General features: G+C 36.9%; 1 protein-coding gene across 4 annotated transcripts; it reads left to right on the forward strand.

Annotated features, from left to right (window-relative positions):
• The first annotated feature begins 515 nt into the window (after positions 1-515).
• FBXL3 (F-box and leucine rich repeat protein 3) lies at positions 516-19,705 on the forward strand. Of its 4 annotated transcripts, none has more exons than XM_037010287.2 (5): positions 516-859; positions 4,959-5,307; positions 7,898-8,020; positions 11,232-11,403; positions 17,216-19,705. In XM_037010287.2, the coding sequence occupies exons 2-5, from the start codon at positions 4,960-4,962 to the stop codon at positions 17,857-17,859; spliced, it is 1,287 nt and encodes a 428-aa protein (XP_036866182.1). In that variant the 5' UTR covers positions 516-859; position 4,959; the 3' UTR covers positions 17,860-19,705. The 4 variants fall into 4 exon arrangements, with proteins under 4 accessions (XP_036866182.1, XP_017518336.2, XP_073068591.1 ...); XM_017662847.3 differs by having other exon boundaries at positions 518-677; XM_073212490.1 differs by lacking the exon at positions 516-859 and adding an exon at positions 989-1,445.
• Positions 19,706-21,417: the final 1,712 nt, after the last annotated feature.

Genomic DNA, 21,417 nt, shown 5'->3' on the forward strand with positions numbered 1-21,417 from the left:
ATCCCAGCGTTACAGTCACTATTCTGATATAATTCCTCCAAGATTTTAACGACCCCCATGCACAAACGGTGTGTGTACACTTTCGGTGCCTGCATTTCAACCCCTGAATCTCGCGGCGCAGACGAGGCCAGCGGGGCGGTGCCGGGGCGCGGAGGCGTGTCCGCTGTCGGCGGCTGGGCGATCCTTCTGCCCAGAACCACTGCCGGGCTGTGGCTCCTGGACTCTCCCTCTCTGCTTTCTGCTTCTCCGCCCGAAACTTTCCAGTTGCAACAGCAGATGACGACCTGCTTCGGCATCCAGCTAGCTGCAGCCTCCCACTGGCTTCCCAACAAAACATCCTCTAAGAGCGGCAGTCACGTCTTCGCACGGAAGGCGACCCGCCCTCCTGGAACCGGGAGGCGTAGGCCCTCTCGCGGAGCAGGGCAGCGCGCTCCCGCGTGGGCGCGCCGCGGCGGGCACACGCCCGCCTCCGTCGGGCGGAGACGCGCCGGGGAAAGCCCTCGACCGCGAGCCCCAGGCGCCATTTTGGACTCTGTGTCTGGGCCGAGGTGCCGGGGACGTCTACGCGGTGGCTTTAGCTCCCTGAGGGAGTCTCTCGCGGCGACGAGGGGTCCCGGGAGAAGGACGGCGCGGGCCTGAGAAGGAAGGCTCCTTCCTGGGCAGCCAGAGCCGCAAAGGTGGAGTCGCGTTGGCGCCCGCCGGGGGACCAGCGCCTCGGATGCGGGTGGAGCGCGGGGGGCCGCTGCGGCGGGAGCGCGAAGCGGGGGCCCCCGGGGGCCTCATGTGAGAGCCGCGGGACCAGCCGCCGCCGTCCCCAGAGCCCGGGCTGGCGCGTGGGGGACGCCGCCCCCGGCAGCAGGTAACGGTGACGGACAGGGCCGGAACCCCGCTGGGACGGCTGGCGGGCGCGCCCGCGACCTGCGGGGGCGGCGGGGCGGCGGGGCGGGCCGGGGGGGGCGGGGCAGCCCCTCGTCAGCGTCGGGTGGGACGCGGCGCGTGCTCGGACCCGAGGGCCGGCTCGGGGGGCGGTTCCCCGCGGTGCCCGCCCCGAAACCTGTCAACAAGGCGTGGTGCGTGTTCGGCGTCCGTGGGCCGCCCAGCCGGGCCGTCGCCGGCTTTATTACCGCGGCAGGGCTTGGCGGCCGGCACCTTAGAGCTCGCGCTCCGTCGGGCTTTTCCCGGCGTCGGATACGCCTGTGCCTGCAGCTTGAGAAATGAGAGCCATTAAGGTGTCAGAGACTGCCCAGGGCAGGGCAGGGTGCAGGAGAAACGTCAGGGACAGGCAGTCCGTGGAGGCGGCAGGGAGGCGGGCACTCCCCGGGACGTGTAGCCAAGTGGAAAACTTGGTCAACTTGTGATGAGCAGCCTCGCGCCTGTTTATGGTGGGCTTTCAGGGGTCAGGAGGCAGCCTATTAGACGATCGGCCTGCATCTCCAAGCTAAGAGGTGAGATTCCTATGATACTGTTGCCGATGATGTTCAGTCGAGAATAGCCCTGATATTTTAGTTACAGTTTTTTCCCCTCCTATTCCTGAAATATTTATAAAACTACCATTGACTTCCTGGTATCTACAAATGACCACTAGACACATTCTCACCGCCTCCCTACTGTCTGCTAAGAGTTCATCATTTTCCACTGTTTTATTTTTGTATTCATCTTTTTCCACTGTTTTATTTTTGTATTTGCCAAAGAATACTAATTTTGATAAAGAGAACATAAATGGAAACAAAATGTGAACAGGCTTTTTAGAGCAAAATACAAATGGGCTTTTAAAATTACTCCATTCCCAGTGTGCCTAATACAAGAAGGGACACACGGCTAAGAGTTCTCTTCACCCTTAGTTGACTTCCTTTGGGAGTGTAGAGAAATGTTAAGAGTTCATTTGCTGCCTGTGCTACTCAACTAATCTGTAGTCTTCCCTCATTAGTTTGCTTTTTGGGTCCCTATGCTAATAGTAGTCCCTTACCAAATGCTGTAGTGGCCTAAGTTACATCATTTATTTGGGGCTTGGAAAAGTTGCAGTTTGAAATTGAACCACTAGAACTCTGAAGAAGCCTGGTTTTGGTGCCCTACAAAGTCTTACTGACGTTTGTTCTCCAGCTTCCTCCTCCGCACTTCTGCTGTAATACAAGAGCTGTTTCTCTGACTAAAATGTAGGAGGTAAATAGTCCATTGAAGTAAATCCTTTGCAAACTGCAACTTCTATTTAAAAAATAGAATTGTTTAATTTTCTATACAGCAGAGCTTCATGTGTAAATAGATTTAATAAAATACTTTCTTGAAAGCAGTATATACATCTTTGGATGAATAACTAAGATCATCTTGAAAAAAAAACACTTTAAAAAATTGTATTAGGTGCCCACTGTGTTCTTCTATGTTCATGCATAATTAAGGATAATGCAGAGACCATTTTTATTGGCATTTGGCCTTACACTTTTTTCTGTTGTCTAATACTGACATACTGCAGTCATATTACATATGACAAGTTACAGACTTGTTCAGCTGTTCATGAACTAGTAAGCACTTAAAATATACTTTGGTGATCAAAAGGTCTTTTATCTAAACCAAGAGATACTACTTTTCAGTGTTGCATATTTCTTTTTAATATGCCAATTGTTTTTTTCCCCTCAACTTGGAAAGGTATTGAAATATACTTATTTAAAACAGGGCTATAATAGACAAAAGAAAGTGTCGTTAGAATCAGCAAAGTATTAGCAAAGATAATTATGTGAATAGGCTGTCTTTTTTTTTTAATGTCTGTATACTCTAAAATGAATCATGCCATCTTTAACTTGGGTGGTTATCATTTTAGAAGACTTTTCCCCAGAAACAGCAATCTACATTCTATAATAAGGAGTAGAAATTACAAAGAAGGCCTCATTCTTTTCTGAATCTCTGTATCTCAAAATTCTGAGTAGTTTTAGGTAGTCAGAAGAGAAATTATAAGCCCTGGGTAGCAAACTCTTTGTTCTTTGACCCAAATTTCATATGCTAAAATTAAAGTAAGCCTTCAGGGTAAGTTAAAGCAGAAAAATGGGTCATAATGACAATGTTATTTCAGTCTCTAGTGGGACATTATTATTCGGAGAGGTTTTTTTTTTAATATTATAGGTTGTGTTGTAGATTATACTACCTCTTTAATAAATGTGTATTTAAAAGTATATTCTTGGATTCACATACAAGTTTTAGTCTTCCATGAAACAACCATCTTGGCCATCACGTCTGTCATTGTGTTTTCTCCCTTTCCCGTGCCCAATAGGATGTACATCATTTACTTCACTTAATTCACATAGCTGAAAACGGGCAGTGAGGAATGGGCAGTTTATTGTGTAGGTGCAACACCTGGGCTGATTTTAATGTCATGAAGGCCAGGGGCCTCTTCTGTGCTCTTTCTTTGCAGGCCCCAATCCTTTCACAAGTTTATTGGCTACTGGATAGAGAGTCTACAGAGACGTATTTAAGAGTCATGCATATGCACAGCCTTTGTCCACACAAGAATCAGAAATTCTTATAAAGCTGATATGCCAGGAGGAGGGAGTTGGAACAACAAGCCAACCTTTTAAAAAAACTTCAACCAAATATCCTAATCCAAACTACCACCCTTCCATAGAAACAAATGAAAAGTACTGTAGGCCCTAAACTTGAGGAGCTCTAGTGAATGGTCTGAAGTTACCCCATTTAGTGTAGAGAGCCTATGATACTTGTTTTTGCAAATAACAAATCAAGACCTTTTTATCTGATTACAATAAAATTGACACTAGAAGAAATGTGTAAAATATGGAGAGGCATATTGGGAAAAAAAATTCACCTGTAATCTCACTGCTGTATTATAAATATCCCATTCACTATTATAACTACATTAACTACATTAATGTAGGGAATCTACTTCCAATGTGTATTTCTCCTACAAAAAGTATGTATTCTGGTGCGTGCTCACACATGCACACAAACCCAAATATGCACACTTTGTTTTAAGACAGAAATAATCATCATTTGCCTTCTGGTTGGTAACCTGTTTTTACTCTGTTGTACACACTGGACTGCTTTCCTATACCTGAGTTCAGCAATCCTTTATCTCCTCTCAAAATCCCAACTGCTATTTAATTCCTCACAAGAGCCCTCCCTGTTGTTATTCCCACTTTACAAACTAAGCACAGGAAGGCAGCTAGTTAGTTCAAGCAGCATAACCAGTGAGAGGTAGAGCCAGGATTCAATCTAGGGAGCTTGATTCCAGAGCACATTCTCTTCAACCATACTACTATTTTGCAACAAAAAGACTATTTTCAAAAAAAAAATGGAATGAGGGTAGTACAAATACATAGAATAAACACATACCTGTTATTCAGAAATACAACTTGGGGAGCCCATTGTAATACTAAGTGATGTTTTGGAAGAAGAAACCAAACAATGCATGTGAGTGATGAATTTGCTTATTTTAAGCAGAAATTGGGTCTGGCAGTAACACACATCATAGACTATTCAGTGTGGAAAGATCAGTTGGCTGCTTGCTTAATTCATACCATCTTTGGAGGTTCCTGGGACTGTGGTCTACCTTAAATTCAAGAACTCAAATTCAGCAGGTATCCTTAAATGACTTTTAAGAAACATTTAGAAAGTGTCACTGTAGGTTCTTATGTATTCCTTTTAGTTGACAACTTTTGAAATAAAAATTCTTGGGTTTAGTTTCACAGTCATGATAAGCTTCTCCCCCATGTAGTACAGTATAAATATAAATTTAAAAACTATAGAATTTGTAAAATGACAGTTGGTCTTCACTGGCATTTTTCATTATATTTTGTTTTGATACTCCTTTCCTTGACTTACTGGTCCAGTTCTTTCTGCATGTTTGTGTTTGTATTTATAAACACATATATACAAATTTCAGTGACAGAAGAATGAATTTTAGGTTTATTTCTGTTCATAAGTATGAAAAAAAAATGATGCATTTTTCTGACTAGGATGAAACGAGCAGGAAGAGATAGTGACCATAATTCATCAGAAGAAGGTACTGCAGAGAAGTCCAAGAAACTGAGGACTACAAGTGAGCATTCTCAGACTTGTGATTGGGGTAATCTCCTTCAGGACATTATTCTCCAAGTATTTAAGTATTTGCCTCTTCTTGACCGGGCTCATGCTTCACAAGTCTGCCGCAACTGGAACCAGGTATTTCACATGCCTGACTTGTGGAGATGTTTTGAATTTGAACTGAATCAGCCAGCTACGTCTTATTTGAAAGCTACACATCCAGAGCTGATCAAACAGATAATTAAAAGACATTCAAACCATCTACAGTATGTCAGCTTCAAGGTAATACTCTAAATCCTTTTTAAAAAAAATAAAGCAAGTGACCTAAACCAATGCATTTTCTCATATCTTTAAAATACTGCCTTTTTAGGGGAGGTGCTCAAAGATTTAGAATTATCATTTATTGTAGAAGCTGTCACAAATTATAGTTGAGCTAAAGTCCTCCATTTTATTATACTTACTAATAATTTCTTAAGAAAACAGAGGCAGTCACTAAGTAATTATAAATGGTTGACCAGAGCTGTCAATTACATTCAACTTTTGCAAATACATTTTAGGAAAACTAAATATATAACAAAAACTTAAAATGAGATTATTGATGAACTTTTTTGCTATTTCAGTCCCTCTCTGATAGGGACTGAGTTTTGCTTATTGATGGCCTTATAATATGGGTCTTCAAAGAAAAAGGAGATAAACTTTATGTAAAAGGTTTAGATGAATGTATTCTGGGGAGAAATAGAAAAAGGTATGTGGAAGAATGCTAAAGAGAACCATTTTTGTCTCTCTTCATTGCTGGAAGTTATGTACTGGAAATCATGCAGTGATGAGATAAATGAAGTAGGGTGGCTTCTTGAGATTTTGAGTAGTGACTTGAGTACAGAGGCTTGTATGTTTTGTTTTGTGGATGAATAATGGAATGTGGGCATAGTTACTAAATCCTTAATACTGATAATTATTTTTGAAAATTAACACATGAATACCTGATTTACTTACATGTAGCCATTGTTCATCAGTTCAGGTTAAACCTAGATAAAGCACTGGTTCTTAACCCAGAGTTCCTTGCCATAACTAAAGTCTTGTCTGCTCCCAAGAATATCCTTCCTTCTTAGATGGAGATTACTTGCTTGTTCTCTCATATGTATCTGAGGAGGAGAGTTTGCTGAGGGGAATGGTTGGGTGTATTATGGTTGTCTTCTGAGAAAAAATGCACAAATGTACTCGGGCCACTGGCAATAAAATTGCTAGGTGTAGCAAATAAAAATAGAGGCTTCCTAGTTATATTTGAATTTCAGATAATCAACAAATTTTTGGTATAAATACATCCTATGCATTATTTGGGACATACTTAGTATTTATTTAGTTGGATGTCTTGTGAATTATCTGGAAACCCTAACTGGGGGCATGTGGTGGGAGAATCAAACACGAAATTCTATGAACTTCTCATGTGTTTTCCCTTCCTCACCTTCCTGTGGAAAAACCTGGAGAGCCTTCCCTTTAGTTTGTCATTCTTGATTTGTCTGGGAGGTTATAATGGTAAATCCTATTTAAAAATTAGTGTAGTATGTTGATCCCATGGGTCTTAAAGACCAGTTCTGTCCAATGGGACCAGTGGATTGGCTGGGTCACTTTTCTATAGTCTTGTGACACAATTCAGCTGTGTCCAACTTGCATAACCCTCACAAAAGGACTTGTCTTATAACTTCACACATTTTTATTAGGGATTGTCAATTTTCCTGAGGAAATAATTTCTGATTTGCAGAAAGAGCCACATCATAGGATTTTTTTGAGTTCTTTTGATATTTGTGTTTAATCATCACTGACTGTAAACCAAAGAGGTTTGTAGTCAGAATTATTAGTGTTGAACAGTTCTCAAACTTTGTATCAGAAACACCTGAAATGCATGTTAGACAAAGATTGCTGGGTCCTATCCCCAGAGTTTCTGTTGCAGATGGTCTGGGTTGGGCATGAGGATTTGCATTTCTAACAAGTTCCCAAGTGATGTTAATGCTGCTTGGCCTGGAACCTCACTTTGAGAACCACTGGTATAGAAAAACATAGCCAAAGGAGAAAATTATAGACAGCTCTGAAAGTATTATGAATCAGTGCATCAGTTTTACAACTAGCTCTTCAGAACATTTTTGGGTTCAGGTAATGTGCATCAGTCTGGAAATTAAAGTAATGATATTTAACTATTCTGTTGTAAGATGCTTTGTAGCCTAGGGAACAACTTCTGTTTTGATAAAAGAGCTCCTCCTTTTATCCTTGAGTTTTTTGCCACTTTACCCTTCCCCCAGGAAATTTCTCAGCAGAAGAGTGCCTGGGAGCAGCTGTGTCTCACTTGGTTCAGATTTTTATGCTTGACTAGTTAGAGGCCCTCATTTTGCTTCACATTCATCTTTCCATTAATTACATTAATGATGAACCCTAAGTTGTGGTTCATTTGCACTTTCTGAGTAAATACTCATTCAGTTTCTGTTATCTTGAAAGGTATACCATAGACACTGTATTTACATGTGTGATTGGATCCACTACCAAACATAGCATCATTTTTCAAATAATACTTTAAATTCATGTATTCATAGGGATATATATTATATAGTTGGTTTGGCATAAATCAACGTAAAAGCCAAGTCCTTTTATCATTAAATATATATCTTAATCATAATGAAAGTTAAGTCTTGACAGCCTTTGTAATTTTTTAGGGAGACTCAGAAAAGGCTGACTTTGTATGTGAGAGTGGATGATTAAAATAATAATAATTATTTAAATTATAATGCAATAAACTAGTAACTGTTTCTTGTTTCTGTAAAATTGAGATACGCACACAAAAAATGTAAATATGTGCATGTGTAACGACGTTTTCTTTTCTAAGGTGGACAGCAGCAAAGAATCAGCTGAAGCAGCTTGTGATATATTATCGCAACTTGTGAATTGCTCTTTAAAAACACTTGGTCTTATTTCAACTGCTCGGCCAAGCTTTATGGATTTACCAAAGGTATCTGCTGGGTTTGTTGTGTTAGATGTTATTGAGAAATCTAGTGATATCCTACCCATTTCTTTTACTGACAATAGGAGTATAAGAAAAGTAGTTATGTATAATGGAAAACTAGTTACTATTTAGAATGTTAAGCAATAGGATTTTTTTAAAAAGCTTTTGCTTTTTTTTGTCACCTTGTGCTTTAGGGGTAAGGTTAAAGGGGGAATGAATTCGGAGAGGATTTTGTAGGAAGTTCTAAAAGAGAATAAATGAGTAAAACTGAGAAACAAGCATGGTAGAGAAAAGAGCCATATAGATGCTCCTTTTTGAAATTTCAGAGCAGATTGGTGAAATTACAATCACAGAAAAGTGTCAGGTGTAGCTTACTCTTATAAAATCTTCTCATAAGTGTGTAAAGATGTATTTTTGAGCAAAGTTAGGATCAGTACAGCTTGGATTAATTTACAGACTTTAAAGACAACTGTTTTTTTGCTAAAGAGTTAAATTATATCATGTATGTTCTAACATGATCCTGCATCTAACTGTGGATATTCTCTCTCATAACTGTTCTCTTAAAATAAAAAGTGAACAGTGTGCCTTTTTAGAAAGGAACTGATAAAGTCCCCTAAGTATGTTAATGTTCAATAGGTTACTATCCAACAGTAATTTGAAGGTTTTTTGAGACAGAAACTAAAATATACTTCTTTAAACACCTAACAGTTTACTAGAATGACTAAATTGAGTGTATATGATAAACCAGGTGGTTCAAAGGAATATCAGTAACAAGTATATCACCATTGATTTCAAAGTCTTAAACTGATTTTTTTTTTTTAGATAATTATTTTTTATTGAAGGATAGTTGACACACAGTATTACATTAGTTTCAGGTGTACAACACAGTGATTCAACATTTATATACATGATAATTCTAGGTACCAGCTATCACCATACCAAGTTGTTACAATATTTTGACTATATTCCTTATGCTATACATTACATCCCGGTTACTTATTTATTTTACAATTGGAAGTGTGTATATATTTTTTTTGTGAGGGCATCTCTCATATTTATTGATCAAATGGTTGTTAACAACAATAAAATTCTGTATAGGGGGGTCAGTGTTCAATGCACAATCATTAATCCACCCCAAGCCTAATTTTCTTCAGTTTCCATTCTTCTGAAGCATAACGAACAAGTTCTTACATGGAGAACAAATTCTTACATAGTGAATAAGTAACATGGTGAACATTACAAGGGCAGTCATCACAGAAGCTTTCGGTTTTGCTCATGCATTATGAACTATAAACAGTTCAAATATGAATACTCATTTGATTTTTATACTTGATTTATATGTGGATATCACATTTCTCTATTATTATTATTTTTAATAAAATGCTGAAGTGGTAAGTAGATACAAGATAAAGGTAGAAAACATATTAAACTGATATTTTTTTAAAGTTCATTAAATGTATGTATTTGAGATAAAATGTTTTCCTCGTATGTAAAATAGGGAATTGGGCAAGACAATCTGTGTTTATTTCAACATTTTAAGATTTTATGCACATGAGTTAGATGACTGTGGTTCTCAAACTTGATGTGCATAATAAAAATGTGAGGAACTTCAAATTTTGGACTACTATCCCTATTCCAAATTTCCCCTTCCTAAGTAAGAGCAGTCAAGGTTATTCAGATGAAAATGGTTCAAGGGCCTCACTCTAAGGAACACTGAGTTATATGTGTGGTAGCACCTTGTTCAAGCTTTACATGGGAAATGAAGTGTTGTGACTTGATTTTCTGTGTACTGACATAGCTAAAAAAACAATATATATACAGTACATATAAAACATACCTTATTAAGGTATGGTGAGCATAATTTCCTTTTTTACTTATCACGTGGGATTATCATTATGCATCTCTAGTACTAGTACTGTGCTTACATGTAGTAGTTTTGCCTTTGGGAAGCCTTTGGGAACTGTTAGTCCATCTAGAACTGCTTCCTTATTAACCAGGCTGAGGATGCTTTTGCTGCTCTTCTGGGTTTTTTTCCTATTATGGCTTTTGTAGAAGATAGAAACAGGATGTTGCTATATTCTAGAAATCTGGGAGAACTGAAAAGAATGTGGAAACAGTATATTTGACCAGAGATAAATTTGAGGAAAATGGGAAAAAGAAGGCAGTGGTGCAGTTACGAGTATACTAATGACAAAGTGTGATTGTATAAAACGAGTATGATCTAAAAATATTAGGAGGAAGATGTTAATATTTAAGAAGGTAAAGTTGACTTAATCAAACTTTAACCTATTATTTAATCACAGTAGACAAAAAAGTGATCAAGAACATTAGTGTTTTATTGTCCTGTCTTGGCTGTTAGCTTGCCCTTAGCTCTTTTCACTGCTGTAGTGAAGCTCTAAAACTAAGTGGAGGATGAATTGGTTACATAGGGGAAGTTGTTGGAGCATGCATTGGCTCTGTGTACCTGGATTCTTTGTCTATTGGTTTATGGCTGCTTTGCTCTGATTCAGAGTCTGATCCCAAGCATACTTTGACCATGCTTTAATTCCTGCTTCTCTACAGTGGTTCCTTTAGGTCGGATCCCGTATCTAACAAATACTTGTATGTATATAATAAATGTGTATATAATAAATGTGAATACAAAAAAGTGATAATAATTGGCACATTTCTGAAAAAATACATTAAAGTAGGCTTGAAAATATTGTAGAAAACTTTTATAGGATTTTAAATTTGGGATTTCAGTTATGATTTTGGTTATTTTAGAATCCAATTTTGTATAAGCTTCTGTATTTCAATAAGTCTTCTGTAGCTTCCAAATTGCTTGTTATTCTAATTTGTAATGATTATGCTAAGTTATTACTATAACACTAGAGTAGGGTTTCCAGATAAGGTGATGTGAAGTGTCTGAGAAGCACTATTATCCTGGATTCCATAATTCCTCTTTTTACTTACCAGTAATTTTTGTGATTTAGAGACCCTCATCCTGAGGCTTGAAATCTTCCCCCACCCACACATGTAAAAAGACTCTTCTCGAAGATGGCAGATAGTGACCTGTCTTTTTTACCATACTTCTAACAACAGGCTGATGGGATGCTACCCCTTACAGTTAAGGAATATATTGCTGGGGTTCAGATGAACCATATGTGTATTTATATGAAAACCTTTCAATTCTTATTTGTAAAAATTGAAACAATGTTTTAATATTTTTGCTTTTCAGTCTCACTTTATCTCTGCACTGACAGTTGTGTTTGTAAACTCCAAATCCTTGTCCTCACTTAAGATAGATGATACCCCAGTGGATGATCCCTCCCTCAAAGTACTGGTGGCCAACAACAGTGACACACTCAAGCTGCTAAAAATGAGCAGCTGTCCTCATGTCTCTCCAGCAGGTATGTTGTAGTTGTTTTTTTTTTTTCACCAGATAACACTTCAGTAAAATATATTGATTTGTTTATCAAATTAACAAAAATTGTGATCATTAATGTTGAAAGGGGTGAATATGATTACTTTCTTGGCATAAAAATATTTTTCATGTCATAATACCATAGCTTGAGTTCTGTAGCACTCCTTGCCTAAACACTTTCAACTATTTTCTGATCTCCTTATTTGGCAACTTATGTCCAATCTGTGCTAGAAAATGAATAAATTAAAAATAAAAATACAAGGACAGGGCAGTATGAGGTCTGCCTGCGGTACCTCTTTAGATGAAATAGAATTTTCTCTAATTGCAGTTGAGCTAACAGGGTAGATTTTGAGTCAGAGCAATCTCATAGTTACTTTTCTTCTCACTTTATAGAGGGAGAAGAGTTGTGGTAAAGTTGTTGCCTTTCATTTTGCAAGTTAATGCTTTTCCTAAGTTGAATTTTGGAGCCAGGAGCCCATCAAATGGGTGAATAGCATTATAAAAGCTCTTCCCAACTTATCTTGTATAGCATGTTCTAAGCATTATTAAATTATTCATTTTGAGGTCATTTAATTCCAAATGGTTTGTGTTGTAAGTATGAACCCACACTTAGTATTACTGTCTCACTGCTGACTCATCATCCCACTGCTGACATCCCTCCCCAAGTGCTTCAGCTGTGTTATTTGGGAAACCTGTCTTTTAAGAGACAGTGTTAAATCCCAATCTCTCTACAGAGCACTTCCCATCTTCTGGACATAACTAAAGCCTGACTTTTCCTCCCAAAAATGATTCTCTCTTGGGTGAAGATTACTTGCTCATTCTCCCAAGTCTCCTACATGGAGAGCCTTGGTTATGGGCATGGCTAGGTCTATTCCATTATTTTCCTAGCTTCTTTGGGCACCTCTAGACTATCAGTGATGATGACAATCTAAATAAAATAGAAGTTGAGAAGAGTGGGCTTTGGCAGTTAACTTGCTGTGTGACCTTGGTCACATTTTACTATGTACTGTATAGGTTTGCTCTGAGAGTAAGGTTCATACTTCACAACTTCAGAGTGTACAAGGTCCTTTGTCTCCTGATCTTCACCTCTCTAATCTTGTTACTCACAGGGTAGCTTTTACATAAGCTCTACATAACTACAGTTTACATAAGCACTATGTAACTACAGTTCTTTGTACCTCTGTGTGTGCCCAATATACTATACCTTGTGGATGATCTTTTTTTCCTCCTCCTTCATCCAGCTAACCTTAGCCCAGCCTTCAAAATTCAGCTCAAGTCTTCCAGTTTTGTTCCTGTTTCCTCTGCCCATCTGGTTTAGATCCCCTACCTGTGGTTTTCATAGCACTCTGAACGTACTTGTAGTACTTACTACAAGTTTCTGGTTTCTCTCTGTGACTGTCAGTTCATTATTCTCTTTATCCTGGTACATCCTATGTTTGTTTATTTTTATTAAATGTACACATCAATTCTGATAGTCTAGCATAAGCTTACTTGGTCTTATCTAATGACTTTTGGACTAATTGGGAGGGGAAGAGAAAGAGAACTTATAGTAAGAGAACTTATAGTACTTTTTAATTTAAGAATGTAATTATAGATTTTAATTTAGAATTTAACATATTCATGTATTTTCTTTCTACCCATACTTTGCATATTATAGTTTCTTTTTTTTAAGATAAAATTGAGGGCTGTTTTCTACTTTGTTCTCTGAACATTTTATCAAACTTTTTTCCATTTCATGTAGTCCTTGTAATCATCTTCCTGGGCCTGAAGGTACTGTTTGACACTAGTGACTGTTGCTTGATACCATACTCTTGATTTTTCCTTCTTCTCTGATTGTTCCAACTCTGTTTCCTTTGTTGGCTTCTCTGTTTCTTAAAATTTGATGTTTCACTGTGTTCTGTACTGGTCTTTTTTTCTGTGTAAACTCTGGGTTGTATCATTGTCATCTGTGGCTTCAGTTATGTTCTATATGTAAATACCTTCTACTTTTGGTGTCTCTGGAACTCCAGAGCTATGTGTTAAGCTGCCAGTGGCCCAGTGCCTCTAGAATGTCTCACTGATAATTCAGACTAATGAACTTATTTTTCCCAAAATCTGCTTTTCCTTTTTTACTATGTCATTGAGTCCATCTAGTTTTCTGGAACCTGACAGACACCCTTAATTCCTCCCATCCTTACTTTAGCTATATCCATTTAGTCACCAAGGGCTGGTGACTCCATCACTGAAGTATGCCTTGATATCTATGCTGTGGACTGAATGTTTCTGTTGTTCCACCTGCCCTCATTCATATACTGAAGCTCTATTTCCCAATGTAGTGATATTAGGAGGTGGGGCCTTTGAGGGGTGATTAGGTCATAGGGGTGGAATCCTCATAAATGGAATTAGTGACCTTATAAGAAGTGACAGGAGAGAGATGATATCTCTGCCATGTGAAGGCACAGTGAGAAGGTCGCCATCTGCAAGGCAGGAAGAGATGTGGCTCTCACCAGGACCTGACCATGCCCAGTCCCCTCATGTTAGGCTTCCAGCTTCCAGAACTGTGGGAAATGTTTATTGTTTAAGCCACCCATCTATGACACTGTTCAGCAGCCCAAACTGACTAAGACACTGTACCTTTCTTCATCTCCACTCTTACTACTGTACTCCAGGCCCCCAAAATCTTCTGCAGTACCCTCACAACTGATTTCCTAACCTGCACCCTTGCTCTTCACTAATCTAATTTCATGCTACATCCAGAGTAATCTTTCTAAAATGTATATCTGATTTTTTTTTCTCCAGTTTCCTTCAAAACTTCTCACTATGTTTCTGATTAAGAGCCAAACTCCTTATCAAGGCTGACATGGTCCCATACAATCTGGCCCTTGCCTACTGTTAGATACTCTCTTACATGCATATTGTGAGTTACACTCTTCAGTTTAGAACATTTGTTTTTTCTTCCATGTCGGGGTGTTCACACAGAAAACACGATTTACTTTCCTTCTCCACTCAGCTTTGTCCCAGCTTGATTCTTCTAATTCTTCAAGTCTCACTATGTTAGTTCTGGGAAATCTTCACTGATTCCCTTTTGACTCGTAGGACATTCTTGTTTTATTATCGGCTGCCTTCTATTAGGATAAGGATGTTTTTCTTACTCCTTTACCATCCTGGCACCAGTGCTTGGCATGCAAGACACTCATTTATTAGCAGCTGAACTAATGGACATTTAGTTACTTGGTAGTCTGTCTTGTTGATAAGCCAACATTTGCTGATATAAGCTCTTTTAAGGTTGGACACTTGTTTCCACATTTTTGCTGTGATTAAAAAATTAACTATTTTGGCACATAGCAGTGTACTTCTATTAATTACTTCCTGAGGATAAATTATTAAGAAATGAAAGAACTAGGTTTAAGGGTTTGGATCTTTTTTATGCTTCTTGGTGTGTTTCCTCCCCCGCCAAATGAGTTGTATGAATTTATAATACTACCAACTATGGTATCAAGCATGTATCAGTATTTCATTTCTTCTTATTACCAAATATCCTGTTGCATCTGTTGATCAGTTCAGTCAATGGATATTTAGGTTGTTTCCACTTTTTTAAAATACTGCTGCTATAATGTGTGAACATATGCTTTAATTTCTCTTGGATATCTACCAAGAAGTGGAACTGCTGAATCATATAGTAACTCTGTTTAGCCATTTGAAGAACCGCCAGACTGTTTTCCAAAGCAACTGCACTGTTTTATATTTCCATTAGCAGTGTATGAGGATTCCAGCTTTTCAGCATCCTCCCCACCACTTGTTAATTTGTCTTTTTGATTATAGCCATTCAATTGGGTATGAACTGGTATCTCCTTGTGGTTTTGATATGTATTTTCTTGATTACTCAAATACTTTTTCATGTAGTTATTGATCATTTGTATATCTTCTTTGGAGAAATGTCTATTCATATCATTTGCCTATGTTTCAGTTATTTGACTTTTATTATTGAGTTGTAATAGTTACCAGTTTTATCTTTGTCACTATTTTGTGTTAAGTACTTAAACACTTGTAAGTATGTATAACTAACAACTACCAGTACAGCAGGTTAAAGCAACACCTGCTTAGTAGTGCCACAGTTCTGTAGGGTGGAGCTTTAGGCATGGCTCAGCTGGCTTCTCTGCTTGGCCAGAGAAGCTCTCAATCTGACTTCTTCTTTTGCAACAGGCCAGAGAAAAACTCAGCACTAGCAGGCTCATGCAATTAGATTAGAACCACCTTCATAATATTATTTTAAAACCACCTGTGCTACATAACATAATCATGGGAGTAATGTCATACCACATTTAGAGGTTCCAGAAAGGAAATCTTGGGAACTGCTTTTAGAATTATGCTTGCCACAACTACTTAGTAGTTATCCAGTGCTGTCTCATGTCATTAATATGTATAGGTCTAAAATATGCATCTTCAGTTAACATTTTGTATGTGTTTTCTTTTTGTATCAGGCTTTATGAGATTGCAAAGAACAGAGATGCTCTGGTTACCTTGGGTGATCACGGTGTATTTCAAAATACAGACATGCCTTGTGGAAAATAGAAATTGCAGTAGCTGAATAGTGAAGCACAGATACCATTTTTAGCCCTCTTCTGGTGACTCTCACTGGTGATTCAGTTTATCTTTTCACTGAGTCTGTTGGCTCTGTCATCTTCCCACTGCCCTGAAGCTTTGGCTTTTTAGTAGCCTGTGTCTTGTCACTTAAGTAGTTAAGCACATGAAGAGTCACTCAGTCTGTGTTTGAATTCCAGCTTTGCTGCCTTTAGCTAACTGCCTCAATTTCAAAATAGAAATACTTAACTTTTCTAGATTTTTCTGAGTATCTGTGGAATAACATCCCAAGAACCTAACATCTTGTACAGCAAATAGTAGATAATGTGTTTTCCTGTTGCTGTCGTCGTTTCTAATGCAAATGAAGAATGGAGTGTGTCATTTAATCGGATAGTATAGGGTCTGTCTGGGGCAGAGTTCTTAACCTTGGCTGCCTCAGAGGTCAGATATTGACCTTTCGTAAAACCATGTGCTGTTAGGGGGCTTGGGGCAGTTTTGAAGCATAGTGCCCTTATTATAGAGAACCTTTTACAGAACTGCTTTCTGGGTATGTTAGAACTTTAAAAGTTTTGTGTTATTTCCATTAATATGTGAATTAGGTAGTTACCTTTTGACTCATTTAATCTAGTGGTATCTTGGTATATTTTTCTTGGACATTTGACAAGCACTTGAGCACTTAAAAACTCTTTGTTGCTCATTTGGTGGAAATATTTTTATTTTTCATAAGTTTTAGTTACATGAATCACATTTTATTTGGTTTTACCTTTTTTATTAGGATTAGGTTTTAAATTTTTTTAAATATCCTTTGGCTTTCTGTAGCAATGATCACATAATTTTTCTTGCTTAACCTGTAAGTTTAGTGTTACTAACCAGCTTTTTTTAAAAATACGATACTGTCCATGAATATAAACCTTAATCGTGGTATATTTTCAAATGATAAAGTTATTTAGTAATATTTGATAATTTTTCTGAGTTGATAATTGAGCATTTTTTTTAAGGTATCAGATTTAGAATCGGTCTCATTTTCTTGTAGACAAAATAGTAATTGACTTTTAAATGTTTGTAACTTTCTGCTAGTTCAGCCATACAACTGAATTTTAAATTGTATATCTTTGTGGTAATGGAAAGGAAATAATGGTAAATTTTATTGTGGGATATGTACTTGAATTGATTAAGTTTTGAACAGATGGTAAATTTGTATAGAAGTTTGTAAATAATTAGGTCTTTTTTCTTTCAAGGTATTCTCTGTGTGGCTGATCAGTGTCATGGCTTACGTGAACTGGCCCTGAATTACCACTTATTAAGTGATGAATTGCTGCTTGCTTTATCTTCTGAAAAACATGTTCGATTAGAACATTTGCGCATTGATGTAGTCAGTGAGAATCCTGGACAAACACACTTCCATACCATTCAGAAGAGCAGCTGGGATGCTTTCATCAGACATTCACCCAAAGTGAACTTAGTAATGTATTTTTTTTTATACGAAGAGGAATTTGATCCATTCTTTCGGTATGAAATACCTGCCACCCATCTTTACTTTGGGAGATCAGTAAGCAAAGATGTGCTTGGCCGTGTGGGAATGACATGCCCTAGACTAGTTGAACTAGTAGTGTGTGCTAATGGATTACGGCCACTTGATGAAGAGTTAATTCGCATTGCAGAACGTTGCAAAAATCTGTCAGCTATTGGACTAGGGGAATGCGAAGTCTCTTGCAGTGCCTTTGTTGAGTTTGTGAAGATGTGCGGTGGCCGCCTGTCTCAGTTATCCATTATGGAGGAAGTATTAATTCCTGACCAGAAGTATAGTTTGGAGCAGATTCACTGGGAGGTGTCCAAGCATCTTGGTAGGGTGTGGTTCCCAGACATGATGCCCACTTGGTAAAGACAGAATGATGTAGGGCATGATGAATAGCACCTTAACTTTTAAGCATACTGTATTATAATAAAAGTTTATTTCCTGTAGGTCTGATGTAATATTACTCTTTTGTGGCATGGAAATTTGATACCTGCATTGAGCATTATAAAAGGATTGTTTATTGGAAGATCCATGGGTCAGAAATCTGTTTCTTTAGCCTAATAACAATCAAATTTCAGAAAAAGATTTTCTAAATGTGGTTCAGGTCTGAAATTAATAACCAGGTATAAAGATTAAATATTTTACAGTTAAAGGAAACAAAACCTATATATTATAATATCCAAGAAGTATTAATAGGTTTTCCAAAATGTTATGTTCTCTATGCATTTATTAAAAATGTAAAGTTGACATTTTAGGGTTTTCAGTTATACATACACCTGTTATAAGGTGTTTAATATAGCTCAGGAAAGTGAGCACTTTGTGAGAAATACGTAGGATATATCATATCTAATGAAAAAGATTGGTTGAATATTCTCAAATGTTACAAAGCTGTTTAAAGAGGTACGTATAAATAATTGGAACAGTTAGAAAACTGATGTCACACGGTGGGTATTATAGAAGGATAATAAATGGAGCCAAGATCAAATTAAAATAAACAGGAGGAATACAGTGTTTAGCTTTGTATAAACTTTTAGGTTTGCTCTATAATCTGCTAAACCATTTAAATTCTTTTGTGTGATATGTTACTATGTATGTGGTACTTGAGGCATCATACATAAAGTAAGGAATGCTTTAACAGTACTCCTTGGTTTTGTTTATCTTTGTTTAAACTAGTTTTGAAATATACAAATTGAAATGAAAGGCTTATCTATTTAAAAAGCAAAACTGAAATAATTAAGGGTAGAATTTTAAAATGTTTAATAGACTAATATTCTTTAATGGAAATAATTTATAGTCTCCAGTGAATTTTCGTGATGGCTCTTTATTCCATTTTAGAATTACATAGTTATGTAAGTAGAATTTTCAGAAATCATGAGCACCAATGTACAGTTCAACATAAACATTAAAAGAGGATATATGTAAGTTCATAATCATATTTTTGAGTAGTGCTCAATGAACTGGAAAATTTAATAGAAAAATGTCTTCAGTTTTGTGATTGTTAATTTGGTTAAACTGGTATTTTATATTATTTAAGCTAGGTAGCATTTTTATTACTTTCATATGAATAAAGATAATCCATACATTGTAGACTCTGTAAAAACACTAAGTTTGGGGCAACATTTAGTTTTTTTAGGTACATAAAACTTTGATTCTGAGCCCTAGTGCCTAGTAGATATTAACCTAAGGGAAATTAGACGTGATTTACCCCCAATTAATGCTTGAAACTTTTTTAGAAAGCATCTTGGTAGTTATGGAAGCTCACAATCCTACAGATTTAATCTATTTTTAAAATAGATTACCTTCCTGAGAATAAAGTATTTGGTGATATTTTACGTAATTTATCATTGTCAAAAATGATGGTATTTTGGCCACATACAAATGAGAGGAAAAAAGGTTGATCCAGACTTGGGAATTAAAAGCAATTAATATAATATTTTCCCCTCTTAGTAAAAAAGCTTTGTATAAGAAATACCTGTGTTAATGGATGAAGTTTTTTTTTTTTCTTTAACAATTTTGGAAAATAGATATGAGTACATGATCAGTTCTTCTAACCAAAGCTTTATTTGGAATTTACTTTTTGTACAAATTATATATTGCCTGAAACACTTTAAATCATTTACAAGCAAAATGCATAGCACTTAATTTGTTTATACTGTAAAGTACATGTTAAATGCTTTTACCAATTTGAGAATAAAGATAGTTACTAATGTTGTATTAGTTTTTAAAAACTACCCTAATATATGTACTTTGATTTTAAAACAAGTCCACTTTATAAATTCATGGTTTTAGTTCCAAATCCACATATATATAACATTTAATATTAAATAATGTTTATGTAGAAAGGTTTTTCTAGAGATACCAGATTAGGCAAATGAAATCTATTCTTGAAATTAGGTCTGATATCTAAAGCGATAGGAAATTAAAAATTGACAATGAAATTTTTCCAATTTTGTAAAACAAATGGTTAAATTAAAATAAGGAATACGTTTACATTTTGAATAAGAATTTATAAAACATTATTTCATAATAGAATTCCTAGTCAAGTTCCTTGAACCCAGCTAGCCTTTTTCAGAAAGAAATGTCTTTATATAAATCCATATAATCAGAATAGTTTCTAAACTCTTGAAATTATTTTCATCTCCTATCTTACCAACTTCCAGAAAATAACTTCAATTTACCTTGGTGATCTGGGCTATTTTACTATTGGGAAAAAAAAAAAAACGGTATGGATGAAGATTAAATCAATTTACTGCATTCAAATAATAGTGTTTTTTTTTATATTTATGGAACACCTTAAGATAGAAGGGAGAGGTTGCTGTGAAGAAAGCTCAGGTCTGAACTAGGTCCTTTAGAAAGCTATAAGTAAGCTCTACGCCATACATAGCTGGGAGCAATCTTGGTACAGATTCCAGTCCTACTTTATCTGTGGGTCTCGTTTTAATGTTTTTGTTACCAATCGTTTTAATCGTTTTAATGTTTTAATCGTTTTAATGTTACCAAGCCAATGGGAAAAAACTTAAGTGCTTGCTGACACCCAAGTTTCCTTCAAAAAATGACATACATCATATGATATATAAAAAAAGACACAAGCCTTTTACTCCAGAAAGTGAAATAAGAGCATAACCTTAGCATAATCAGTCTGGTAAAGGAATATAAGATTGTCAGCCTATCTTGTTATAACGGGGGAGAAAATGTAGGAGTGTGAGGAGCAGGAAGTGACTTGACAATAAAAGGTAGATATGAGGAAGATGCTAGAAACAAACTTTGGCCAGCCGATTTGCTTTTGGCTGTTAAGAGGGAAAAAAAAGCATGTGTGTGGTTTTGGGACATTCTTCTTTGTATAACATACCAAAGATTTCTTTTAAAAAGTCAAGTTAACCTTAAAAGAACTAGAGTCCCAGAGAATTCATTAAGTGCCACCAGAGCAGGTTATATATATAAAACTGGATGGAATTTCCTAAGTCTTTTGCCTTTTTTTTTTTTATTTCTAAGAAAGGGCCAATATTGAGGGTTCCAAATATTGGAAGTTGAGTAGTTATTTTCACCTTTTGACTATTTTCCTGTATCTACAAAAATATATTTGATGACACTTTGTGGGTATACTTAACCTAAATACTAAACCAGAATTAGTGAGTGAGGATACATTTATTCTAAAGCCCTAATATATTTCAAACTTCAACAAAATGGTTTGTCTTAGAAATTGAGGAAATTGAACTACATTTACAATTTAAAGTACATACAACTTTTAAGTTATACAGTCATTCAAATGGAAGAAAATTTGTGGCAAATTCCTGTCTTGCCATGTTTTTGTTTCCCAGCTGCCATCTGGAAAGCATGTTCTCCAAAGCCCTGCTTTATCTTATAAGTACAGTTGAGAGGTTTGATAAATTCTGAAGAAGTACTTTCATGAATGCTATGCTCTCT

The sequence above is a fragment of the Manis javanica genome, chromosome 9 (genome assembly GCF_040802235.1).
Source record: "Manis javanica isolate MJ-LG chromosome 9, MJ_LKY, whole genome shotgun sequence".
Classification (NCBI taxonomy): Eukaryota; Metazoa; Chordata; class Mammalia; order Pholidota; family Manidae; genus Manis; species Manis javanica.

Excerpts from the sequence above, each read along its gene's own strand:
- FBXL3 (XM_037010287.2), top strand. The coding sequence starts at position 4,960 with ATGAAACGAGCAGGAAGAGATAGTGACCATAATTCATCAGAAGAAGGT. Across the intron at positions 8,021-11,231 it reads GCTTTATGGATTTACCAAAG|TCTCACTTTATCTCTGCACT; the intron begins GTATCTGCTGGG and ends TTTGCTTTTCAG. Across the intron at positions 11,404-17,215 it reads TCCTCATGTCTCTCCAGCAG|GTATTCTCTGTGTGGCTGAT; the intron begins GTATGTTGTAGT and ends TTTTCTTTCAAG.